Below are 13099 nucleotides of genomic sequence, written 5' to 3' on the forward strand. Positions count from 1 at the left end.
CCAGGGATTGAACCTTCGACTCCTACATTACAGGCAGATTCTTTACCTTTGAGCCACCGCCACCTGGAGAAGCCCGTTTGAAAACTAGTACTTCCTAATTGGGGAGGATTCTTGTATGCAACAAAAACTGGTCATTTCGCATGACACTGCCCTCTGCTGTCATCAGTGCAGATTGCATTCAGTTCAGTTCAGTCACTCAGTTGTGTTCGATTCTTTGAGACCCCATGGACTGCACGCAGCACACCAGGCCTCCCTGTCCATCACCAACTCCTGGAGTTTACTCAAACTCATGTCCATTTGAGTCAGTGATGCCATCCAACCATCTCATCCTCTGTTGTCCCCTTCTCCTCCCACCTTCAGTCTTTCCCAGCATCAGGGTCTTTTCCAAGGAGTCAGTTCTTTGCATTAGGTGGCCAAAGTATTGGAGTTTCAGCTTCAGCATCAGTCCTTCCAATGAATATTCAGAACTGATTTCCTTTAGGATTGACTGTTTTGATCTCCTTGCAGTGCAAGGGACTCGCACGTGTCTTCTCCAACACCACAGTTCAAAAGCATTAATTCTTCAGTGCTCAGCTTTCTTTATAGTCCAACTCTCACATTCATACATTTCTACTGGAAAAACCATAGCTTTTACTATACGGATCCAATTCCAGATTCTATCAGGAAGCTACATTTCATTCTGTGAGGAGGAAGGAGTGATTTATGGACAATATGAGACTAAATTGAAAATGTGTGTGAAAGGATTAAATGCTTTTCTCACTTTACCCTGAAATAAAGGTACATATGAAATATATCATTTAAATATATGATTATATAATATATAAATATAAAGTATATATTTAAATATAATGTAATATATCTAAAGAATCCTAAGCTATATGGAAGTATACATTATTACACTTAAAAATCCTCTACATAAGTGAAAATTAAAACTTTATAGATGTACTCTCTAACACAGAGTCGTGTGCTCATCTTTAAGCATTTGTTAGACTTTTGTTTCATCTTTTATACTCATTCCTGATCTGTGTTTCGGTGGAGTTAGGGTTCAGGACAAAAGGCAAAATCACAGAAGAAATAATTAAAGATTACTTAGTCCTTTAATACTATGTTTGCTATGTTTTTCTATAAATGAAGTGTCTTATGTCCTAGAACCTCATAAAATGCTGAGTTTTTTTTTGATTATGAGAAATCTGAGGGTACTACTCTCATCAGATATATTCAGTATCATAAACAGATACAGTCACTTTTCCATGAAGACATATTCATTTGCGGATCGACTACTTGGCTTGTATAGATCCTCATATTAAGTTGCATTCAGTAGAGTCATTCATTAAACATATGTTTATCACACATTTATGCTAGCTTGGCGCTGCCATTCAAGAAAGTTGTGCGTCTTGATTTTTTGTTTAGTATTTTTAGTAATACAGTTTTATTACATTTTATAAAATTGTTGGTTCACAACTTACAAGAAGTTTAAAAAACATAGAAACTGATCCTTCACAATAGAAGCGTGAAAGCACTCTCTTAGACTATTCAGCTCTTTTAAATGTACACACTCAATACAAGAGTTCTTAAAGGTAAAGGGTAGTAGAGAGTCTTGTATAACTGAAGTACATTCCTAACCACTAGTTATAAGGTAGTGATGAATCAGTATAGATTACTCTAGCTGATCTTCCACCTAACTTTATCATTGCTCTGTCGATTATTTTCTATAACAAACTGTAAACTATTTCAGGAGATGAGAAATACTTTTTTTTTGAGAAATACTTTTAATATGAATATTCCTAATAAATGAGCTTATACAGCATTCCAGCATTACCCCCCTCCCTGCCCCAAAACCCTTTAAGCACCAACTGATAATACATGTAATAAATTAATACGTCAGAAGCACTCAGATCTACATGACATATATAGACTCTTAGACTGAATTGCCTCCAGTTGAGTCACAATTTTCATGTAAAACTTGCTTAGAGAAAATGGCTTTTAAAAAACATTTTGTAAAGCTGGTAACTTAAAAATTGGCATTCCACAGTGCTCAAAAACTCGTCATTCAAACATTATGTTTCTCTTTAGTGACAAAATTGATGAGGAAATGAAAAGCTAGAACTGTGATAAAATCATCTGCTTCTGACTTTTAAATTTGTCTTGATTAAATGAAACACAAATTAAGAAAATATGTATTTGAATATTAGTTTTCTATTGCAGCAATAACAAATCACCACCAATTTAGTGGCTTATAACAGCACCCGTTTATCTCACAGATACATAAGTTGGAAGTCTGGCTGGACCGAACTGGCTTCTCTAAACCTGGTCACTCAAGGCCCAAGTCAGTAGGTTGACCAGACTGAGCTCTAAGGACGCGGGGGAGCGTGCACGTCCAGGCTCATCCTGGTCACAGCTGGCAGAATCCAGTCCCATGCACTTGTAAGACTGAGGTCTCTGTTTTTCTGTCAGCATGCAAGCCAGGGGTCAGTCTTCACTCTTGGAGGATGCCTGTATTCCTTCTCATGTTTTCCATGTGACCCCCTTCAGCAGTGGGGGGGTTAAGTTCCTTTCACACTTTAAATCTTTCTCACTTTTCCCTCTGCTGCATCTCTCCGACTCCAGCTGGAGAAAGTTTTCTGCTTTTAAGAGCTCACTGGTTAGATGAGCCCACTCAGATAGTGCCTGGGATAATGCCTCTATTTATATATATATATATATATATAACCTTAATTAGATCTGCACAGTCCCTTTTATCATGTAAAGTAACGTATGCACAGCTTCCTGGGATTAGGGCCTGGAAGTCTTTGTGGGACCATTCTACCTCCGTCACAAGGGCTTGTCATAGAGAATATAGTTGTCAGTTTTGTTTTTTTTTTGGCTAACTTTTATATTCCTATTTGATCACCGATTAAAATTGGTAACTTTGTTACTCGAAGTTACCTTTGTGAACTGCATCTTTTTAAATTTGTTTAGATACACCAAGTTGATAAAGGTTCATTGTTCCAAAAATTACTTAATGTGTTATTATATTATAGTTTCTTAGATTGGTTTCAAGCTCAAGATTCTAGAGTGTGCTTTAGGAGGTACTTAGAACACTCATTCCTTGAATCACCTTGTCTTATTCCCTATCATTCAACAGAAGGAAGGGGGTGGGAGAGGCAAGGGGAAAAGAAAGAAAATCTCTCAGAAATATCCTCGAAAATAGAAAATGACAAACTCAGACTGCTTGAGTTTTCACTATCAACTTTTGGCAGTCAGAAACATGTGAACGGTTTAATTTCTTGTCTGTTATTCAGTTTTTGCTACTTAATCTGGTATAAGAGAGAAATTGGAATTGTGTTTTTGGTTTGAAATTACGGTCAGCCCTCTGTATCTGTGGGTTTCAAATTCAAGATTTCAACCAAGGGTTGAAAATACTCTGGAGAAAAAATTCCAGAAAATTTCAAAAAGCAAAACTTGAATTTGCCATGTGCTTGCAACTACTGGTGTTCCTTTTACACTGAATTAGGTAATCTAGAGATATTTAAACTATATGGGAGGATGTGTACAGTTTATGTAAAAATACTGTACCATTTTGTATAAGGAAATTAAGCATCTGAAGATTCTGATATCTGTGAGGGATCCTGGAACCAATTGTGGAATGGACAAAGACTCCCTGTACCATTTTATAATGTAACTTCACCAATTTTTAACATTTTGCTCTTCTGTTTTTCACCTCTTATGTGTGTGTGTGTATATGTATGTTTTATATATGTATATGTATACATATATGTATACATATATACATACACATATATGTAAAATAGTTTTTTATGAGAAATTTGAGAGTAGGTTGCAAACATCTTACCCTTTTACTTCCTTATACACACACACACACACATAAATATATATTCTTTTTTCAAGAACTAGTTGTTCAGTTGCCCAGTTGTGTCTGACTCTTTGCGACCCCATGGACTGCAGCATGCCAGGCTTCCCTGCAGTCAAATGCTCTACCACTGAGCTATACCCCCTCCGCTGCCAGACTTCCCTGTCCATCACCAACTCCTGGAGTTTGCTCAAACTCATGTCCATTGAGTTAGTGATGCCATTCAACCATCTCATCCTCTGTCATCCCCTTCTCCTTCTGCCGCCAATCTTTCCTAGCATCAGGGCCTTTTCCAGTGAGTTGGCTCTTCACATCAAGTGGCCAAAGGATTGGAGCTTCAGCTTCAGCATCGGTCCTTCCAAAGAATATTCAGGACTGATTTCCTTTAGGACTGACTGGTTGTCTCCTTGCAGTCTAAAGGGCTCCCAAGAGTCTTTTCCAACACCACAGTTCAAAAGCATCAATTCTTCAGCGCTCAGCCTTTTTTATGGTCCAACTCTCACATCCATATATGACTAGTGGAAAAACCATAGCTTTGACCAGATGGACCTTTGTCAGCAAGAGTCCATATAGTAACTTACTATACTCTAATGAAGAACTAGAGTGTTCTTTATATAACCATAGCACACAGTTGTCAAATGCAAGAAGTTTACCATTGATGCCATACTTTCATCTAATATACTTTCCATATTCTAATTGTGTCAGTTTGGCAATAATGTCCTTTATAGCACTCCTGGACATTTCCTCTACTGCAGGATCATGTACTACACTTAGTTTTCAGAACTCTTCATGTTCAGAACTGAGATAATGTTTTTTTAAGTCACTACGTTTGTGTGATAACATCAATAGTAAGTAATACAGATGATGATACTTTAAAAATGTTTATTGTGCTTTCTGGTTGTAAAAGGATATTGTGTGCATTCTGGTAAATATGAATCGCCTGAGGATTTTATTGAAATGCAGTTCTGACTTCATCTCAGGGGTGAAGCCTGAGTTGATACTGATATTACTGGTTCGCAGACCACACATTGAATAGCTACGTTCTAGGTTATTTTGTGTGTTGGTCATTCAGTCATGTCCAACTCTTTGTGATCCCATGGACTGCAGCCTTCCAGGCTCCTCTGTCCATGGGATTCTCCAGGCAAGAATACTGGAGTGGGTAGCCATTCCCTTCTCCAGGAGATCTTTCCGACCCAGGATCGAACCTGGGTCTCCCACACTGCAGGCATATTCTTTACCATATGAGCCACCAGGGAAGATTATTTTGAAAATACTTATTTTGAACATATTGTAAATATTATAATAATAAAATATACCTTACTGTATTTTAAAAAATTTTAAGAATATAGTTAGCTATAGCATAAAAATTAAAGTTACAGCCAAAGATAATTAGCATTAGCACTGCAGTGTGCTTTCTTCATGTCTTTTTAAAATAGACATATAATTTTCTATTTTTTGAAAATTAGGATCATATGACCTATAGTTTATATTTAACGAAAGTGTTCCCATATCACTTGTGTATTTGAAAAATATGAATTTAAAATTTTCAAAAATATTCCATCAGCTTGGATGTACTAAAATATCCTCTTTTGACTGTTTCCAATTTTCCTCTATTATGATTAATGCTGTCATAACTGCTTTATATGTAAGACTTTGTCATTTTGGATTATTTTCTTTGATTTATTCTATAAATCCTAACACTTACTAAGTAGTTCAGGTACTTAGTCAAAGAATGAGAACATGTTTAAGAGTTTTGATATATAGTGCCAAGTACCCTCCAGGAAAGATTCTGCCAGTTTATGCTGTCACCAGCAGTATATGAGTGTCTCTTTGACAGCATCCTTTTTTTACAATAAGTATTACTCTTTTAAAAGCTCTCTTCTAACTTTGATAATCAAAAATTAAATTTTATTTTGTGCTTTTTAAGGTTTTGGTGAGGCATAAATTTTCATATGTTCATTGATGTGTATTTGTGTGAATTGTCTGCATTTTCTTTTGTTTTCTTTGGAGTATCTTAAGATTTTGCTGTTTATACACTGGATGAAAAACACATTTTTATTCCATCATCTCCCTAGAGGAATAAAATTCTCAATTATGCAATTTAGAGCCTGCTATTTAATTTGTTTTCAATCTTGAACATTGATTTCATGAATATAAATAGCTCTCAGCCAAAGGTATTAGCATTTCCAGCTGCTACCTATTAGTTCAAAGTCTATTACAAAGAAAGGGAGCTGAAAACAGGCTTGTCCCAAGGGAGCTACTGTACGTAGCCCTTTTCTTAAAATACTAACCTAATAAGTCAAACACGAAATACATAATACTCATACCTGCACAAATGTGCACACAAACATGCACAAACACACCAATCAACACATCCCAGAGTCATTAAAAAGCAAATTCCATTTTTACTGTGGCAGTGCCTGTACTCTGAATATGAGATGTCCACCGCAGGAAGCAATCACATTTTCTGTGCGTGTTGCTTTGTTCTGTAGTTATCACTGTATTATGTGAAAAGTCTTACTTCAGAGCTTGTAACATCAAGAACATCCCCTTCTCTGAGCATGCTAGAATTACAACTGAATATTAAAATCAGACTTTATATTCCCCAAACATTCTCCTGTTTGTTTCTCTTTCACTGTACCACCACCATCACACACAAATGCACACGTGCACAAATAGAAAAAAAACTTCATTCAACCACATACTTTCTTACTCAAGCAGTCTCTTTACATAAAGTACATGGAGCCTCATGAGACCAATCAGCCAAGAGCAGGAAGTTAGAAAGGTGAGATAAGGGGAGGATCTTTGAGGTCTTTCCCTCTATTTTCTATACCTTGTCTTGTGATGTGATGGCAGGTAGACAACAGGAGGAAGAAAATGCCAGGACAGTACATGCGCAAACACACGTGTCTGTGTTCAAGGCATGGTTCTAAAAGTTTGAACCATATCCCCCATGTCACTACAGTTTGCTTTATTGTATTTGCTTTGTTCTCAATGCCAGGTAAATGACCAGCAATTTCTGACCCTAAAACTATTTAAATCAATGACTCCAGACTTTAAATTTATGATGTCATGTGATTTAATTTTGTAACAGGACTGCTGTCTTTAAAATTTTAAATATTTATGCTTTTACTTATATTGCACAATATTTCTTAAGTTAGTCTTAGGTATCTATGTTTTTTTAAAAAAAAAAGTCAACTTGGAATCTTCCACTTCAGCCTTATCGATAACAGAACACAGTATTATTTCTACCTTTATTTGAAAATTAAGAATTGCATATACTTTGTAGTCTCCATTAACAGATACTGAGGAAAGGTAGCGTATCATTATTTGCTGGGCTTCCAGTGCAAGTATAGCTCTTTTACATTTCAGTACTTTAGGGAACCTGAATTTAGTCCAGGAAAAAACTTTATAATGCCATTCTAGCAGAAACACTGCTATTATTTGTAGTGACTTACCTATTAAGGCAACCAAATTGATAATAATGAAAGCTAGTACATAGAGAATGTAGTATGTGTACTGTGAGGCTATAAAATACATAATTTTTGTATACCAAATAAAAGTATAAATAATACTGTGTTCTATAGATGTGGCAGAGGCAGAAAATTTCACACTGATATTTTTTTTTGATGTGGACTATTTTTTTTTTTTTTTGATGTGGACTATTTTTAAAGTCTTTATTGAATTGGTTATGATATTGCTTTTGTTTTATAGTTTGATTTCTTGGCCAGGAGGCATGTGGGATCTTAGCTCACTAATCAGGGATCAAAGCCACATACTCTGCACAGGAAGGTGAAGTCTTAACTGCTGAACTGCCAGGGAAGTCCCACACTGATTTTTTTAAAAATATATATATATAAACAAGTTCCTCTAGGATTAACAGAATTGTGGCGTATATATGTCCTAAACAACTTTCATATATTAACTCATTTATTGTAGTACTCATGGAAATTCTAAGGCATAAATACTGCCTTTATTTGCTGAACAAGCATACAGAGGCCCAGGGATGTTAGATAGTGTGCCCTTCCTCATCCCCTTTAACAAGGTGTAAAACACAGCCGGTCTAGTGGTCAGGCCTTGCAGTCTGGCTTAAGCTATACTCTTTCCCACTGCAATTATTTATGTGTTTCTTGTTTCTTTGCCATGGAGTACCTTCTTTGCCATGAAAAGTACCTTTCTTTAATAATAAACATTTTTAACCCTTTTAAAAAATAACTTCTACTAAAAAGTTTCCTATTTTAGTACAGTTTGGTAATTGTTTTTCTTGAATACGTTTGTTCAAAGTCCTGAAACTTATAGCTAAATTCATCAGAAATTAGTAGCAAGATGAACAGCCCTTTCAGGTATCAACATTGACTTTGCAACACCTGTCAAAAGATACTCTTTCGCAAGTTATGGTTAGTTTTTCCTGATATATCCATACCACACCAGGAATATCCAAGTTAGGTTAACTTCCTCATCACCCCTCTCAGTGGGTGTCACAGGAAATTTTCAACTTTGCCAATGATAATGACACTAAGAGACAGTCAGAGGATACTTACAGTTCTTTTACTCGTCAAAATAAGAGAGTTAATATGGTTTAGTGAGTCTGCTGTAAGGCTTCAGAATTTTAAGATTTGGGTCTTCCAGTTTTCTACATAGATTAATAGATTATCACTTGCAATAAACTACATTATAGGTGGTACCAGATAACTGCATCTAAACTAGCAGGAATTAGTGTATAATCCTATAAGGGCTCTTAGGAAGAAGTTTCTATTTTTGGATATATCTTGTTGATATGACATTTTCTTCATAAAATCTGATTATCACTATTGAAAATTTTATATTTGAACTTTTAGGTTAATAAAGAGTCTTGTGAAAGGTTATCATCTGAATGTCCCATATTTCTCTCATTGTTAAACTACGTTGTGTTCTTTTGTCACTAATAAAATTTTTGGTCATATTTACTAATGTAATACGCACTTCAGTTCACAAGTACACCCTAGGCAAGATGTATAAAGAATGGATGTCAGAGTTTGATGACAAGAGGTATTTGTACAAGGACAACCTCAGGATTTGTTAGAGTCATTTACAAGTGATACCTCACCTTATAAAATGTGGCAAAAGGAAAACCACACATGGTATAAAGATGATAATAAACATTATTCTTTAGAAGCAATTCCAAATATATATATATATATATATACTTTACACATAATAACTTCTGTTGTCATAAATTTATCTGCATTAGCCCAACATCTAGGACTTTAACCAGCTTTTATGTTCAGCTGATTTTAAGTGAAGTTTTTCCTGACATAGTCCTTCTTTGTATTGTAGACATAGCTCTGAGCCATCAATGTCAGTTCCAGGGTATAATTAGCAACTGTGACAATTTTATCTGTGAAAAGCTTTATAGAATTTTCAATATTAATAATATTCTTATTTCCAGGTCTATTAGACATTACTGTAATTTCTTTCTTTTGACCTTGATTTCTGTTTAACGAAGCTGTTCTTCCCTCACAGTTTGGGGCTAGTTCAGATTCTTAAGACACTTGGTTCCTTCTTCCCTCCCATTTGAAAATTATATATTGAAAACTACTGCTTTCATGGCTGTTTTCTTCTAAAAGCAGTGGTTCATAATTGAGGCAGATTTCCCCTCATAGAAATTCACAGCTGCAAGAACGTCCTCTTTCCCAGTGGGTTACTAAATAGGCTTTTGTGAGAATTCTCTATTGGAATATTTCTCTTGATCAAAGGGTCAAAGACTGAGAGTCTGTTGTTCTTGGTGCGAAAAGAACCAACCACCTGCAGCTGGGCATTGAACACTTTGAAAATGCAGAACTTAGTCTTCGTTTTTGTAATGAGTAGCTTGAAAGCAACAATTTTTCTTAAAAAATTAAATTCAGACATGACCTTTAGACCAAATTAGATTTTAATAGTGAATGCATTGAGGCATGCAATCAAAATACTGATAGGCTGCATTCCCTAAACAGTGTAGCTCTATGCAGCCTATTAATAACAGCATACACATATTTAATTGGCAAATGTGATTGCCGTGCCTACTAGTCTCATTTATTCCCCTTTATTGTTCCACTTGATTAATCATCCTGTACATAAAAGCCCCAATATTTGGGGAAAATGTATCCCTGCTGTGGGAAATCATCCCTCGCAAGTCCAACCCAAGCCACTCCGCTTCCACTCTCCTCTAGTTACCTATTGTATGTAGTGGGAGGTTTAGAGCACGCATGGGGAAGCTAACTTACTTGGATTTAAAATTCTGGCCCTGCTATAGCTGCATGGCCTTGACTGTGCTGTTTATTGAATCTGTTGCCTGTTTCTGTCTGCAAAACGAGCATTACTATACCTCCAGGGTTGTCCCAAGGATTAGTTAACATAAAGTTCCTTAAAATAGTTGGTGTGCTGTTAAATGCTAAATAGGCAACTCTTACAAAATAAATCAGATACTGCTCCTTTGGACAGCTTCCTCCTAAAGATCCTCACACTTGAAAAATAAAATCTGACCTCCTATCCAAGTGCCTATAAGCTTGCTCTGATCTCATCCCCCATTTCTCTCTGTTGGCTCTATTCCTGCTACATAAGCCTGTCCCCAGACACTAAGCAGTTCTGCTTCAAGGCCTTTGCACTTGTAATTCCCTCTTCCTGGAATTCCCTTCCAAAATTTTGCATTGCTCACTCACTTGGGTAGTTGCTCAAAAATTCAGAGGCCTTTTCCATGCACACACCCAACACATGTATCCTCATTCTCTAGTCCCTTGCCCCATTTTCTTTGTAGTATTTATCACTACTGACATCATATTGTTGTTCAGTGTCTTTCTTTCCTAACAGGAGTGTAAACTGAGCAGAGAGATTTTATTTTGGTCATTCCTGTAGTCCTGCATCTAGACCACTTGGCATTGGTAGAGCTTAGTAAATACTTGTGGGAAGAGTGGAGTTAAAAAACAAACCCCAAGTTAGAGAACAGCATTTTTACCCTGAGGACTACTGACTTTAACTTATTATACATTTTTTTTTGTACTGTGCACCTAACATTCCCTACTCCTATACCTTCACTTTACTCCAGGCTGTCTCATCAGGCTACCACTCACTTTAGATTGGGTTTTCAGAATAAACGTGAAGATTAGACTCCTATATCCAAAGTAAAAGATAAGCGAATGCAAGATTGGTGACCTTGTTTTCAGACAGCAGCACTAAATGCTGTGTAGTAAACTGAAGTCTATACTTAGCCAGGTTTTTTGAACATTATTTTTAATGACACAGCTACCTATAAAGATCTATGAAGATTTCAGGTCAGATTATGAATAGGTAGTACTTTGTGACTAAACCATACATACTTTCAATTAGTTTTTTCTTTTCTTTTTTGCAGGTTAATGACTACAGACAGTGAGATCAGATTTGTCCACAAGGAGATGGGCATAATACCAAGCTGGGGCGGTGCCACCCGGCTGGTTGAGATCATCGGCAGTAGACAAGCTCTCAAAGTATTAAGTGGGGCCCTTAAGCTGGATTCAGAAAAAGCATTACGCATAGGAATGGTGGAGGACATCTTGCAATCTTCAGACGAAACCAAATGTCTCAAAGAAGCGCAAGAGTGGCTACAACAGTTTACCAAAGGGCCACCAGAAGTAATCAGAGCTTTGAAAAAATCTGTTTCTTCATGCAAAGAGCTTTGTTTAGAGGAGGCATTACAGAGTGAGAGAGATCTTCTAGGAACACTTTGGGGTGGACCAGCAAATTTAGAGGCTGTTGCTAGGAAGGGAAAGTTTAATAATAAATAGTTTTTAAAAATACATAAGTAAGTAAAGTCGCTCAGTCGTCTCCGACTCTTTGCGACCCCATGGACTGTAGCCTACCAGGCTTCTCCCACAGGATATTCCAGGCAAGAGTACTGGAGTGGGTTGCCATTTCCTTCTCCAGATGATCTTCCCCACCCAGGGATCGAACCCGGTCTCCTGCATTGTAGACAGACGCTTTACTGTCTGAGCCACCAGGGAAGTCTTAAAAATACACACTGCAAGTTAAAACCCGTGATTAATATGTATAAAAGTTGAATGGTATCAAATATCAGTGTAGTAGTATTTGTAGTATTTGTAATAGTAATATAACAACTGTTTGACTGAACTCAGCTGGTCTAATTTTCAGTTTATTCAGGCAGTTGCTCATTTTGAACCTCTTAACTAATACACAACACTTTTGGCTTAAACATAATCATTAATTCCTAGATTTCCCATGATAGTTATTAGGCTATAACCAAAGGCTAGTTTTTAGGAAAAACTACACAAAACCTATTCCTGGTGTGCTTTCTCATAAAGTATTTGTCTTGTCTTAACCTGGAAGTAATTTACAAAAATAATATAATGAAGCTTAGAGAACAAAAGTGGAAAGGGATTGGGGGACAGGAAGATATGTAGTTTTGATTAGTCCTTTCTTCTGTTCCATGCAGCTGCATTAAGGAAGTCATGGACTGGTCCTTCTTTTAAGGATGCTCCTCACCCCACCCTTCTACAAATTTGGACCTTATTTGATGTTTTAAATAATTGCTAGATTTTTATTTTTAGTTATCTACGAAATGATGGCCACCATACAAAAATCTGACTCTACAAAATTGGCCAGTTGATTTGTATGCACCAGAATTTCCAAGCTAGCAGTTACTATAGTTTATGTAGTAATCAACTTTTCTTTGATCAGAGACTCATGAAGCATCGTGTTACACATGAATCAGTTTGTTTGTTTTTTTTCTTTTTTGGCTGAGAAGTAGCTATCTTTTCTTCTTTTAGAACTAGGTATATTTAAAAGTAAATTTAATAATAATAGATGAGAGAGTTTTATGATCTTAGTAATACAGACTTAAAAAAAAAATCTAAGTCAAAGAATTAAGTCCTAATCTTATCACAAGAGGTAAAGGTAATTTTATTAAAGTAATGACAGTTTATATTTACTATTGTAATATTCAATTCACATTTGATAAATTGTACTAAAGACAACTTGCATATGCTTCATCAACATAATCCTGCTGTTTTGATTTAGGAAAATATAGAAGATAAACTCATGTTACTTTTCTGCAGAATCAAATTATGGATTACCAAATTAACCCAGCATTTCCAACCTTGCTGTAGATTCTACAACATTCTGTGTTGAGTCAGTTTGTGTCTACTAATGCTGTTTAGAAATAAACCTACCATTTAATTCATATTGGTGCTAGCCATTAATGAAGACTGGCAAGGAAAACCCAGTATATACATAGCCTCTACT

At 36.1% G+C, this 13099-nt stretch overlaps 1 protein-coding gene across 2 annotated transcripts in view; it reads left to right on the forward strand.

Moving 5' to 3' along the window:
• ECHDC1 (ethylmalonyl-CoA decarboxylase 1) overlaps positions 1-13037 on the forward strand; it is a 60642-nt gene extending 47605 nt beyond the window's left edge. Inside the window, exon 6 of one of the 2 annotated variants that reach the window (XM_065911596.1) lies at positions 11214-13037. In XM_065911596.1, coding sequence (XP_065767668.1) covers positions 11214-11625 — 412 coding nt within the window. In that variant the 3' untranslated portion in view covers positions 11626-13037. The remainder of the gene's footprint in view (positions 1-11213) is intronic. The other variant, XM_065911597.1, reaches the window with a different exon arrangement.
• Positions 13038-13099: the final 62 nt, after the last annotated feature.

The sequence above is a fragment of the Muntiacus reevesi genome, chromosome 19 (assembly GCF_963930625.1).
Source record: "Muntiacus reevesi chromosome 19, mMunRee1.1, whole genome shotgun sequence".
NCBI lineage: Eukaryota > Metazoa > Chordata > Mammalia > Artiodactyla > Cervidae > Muntiacus > Muntiacus reevesi.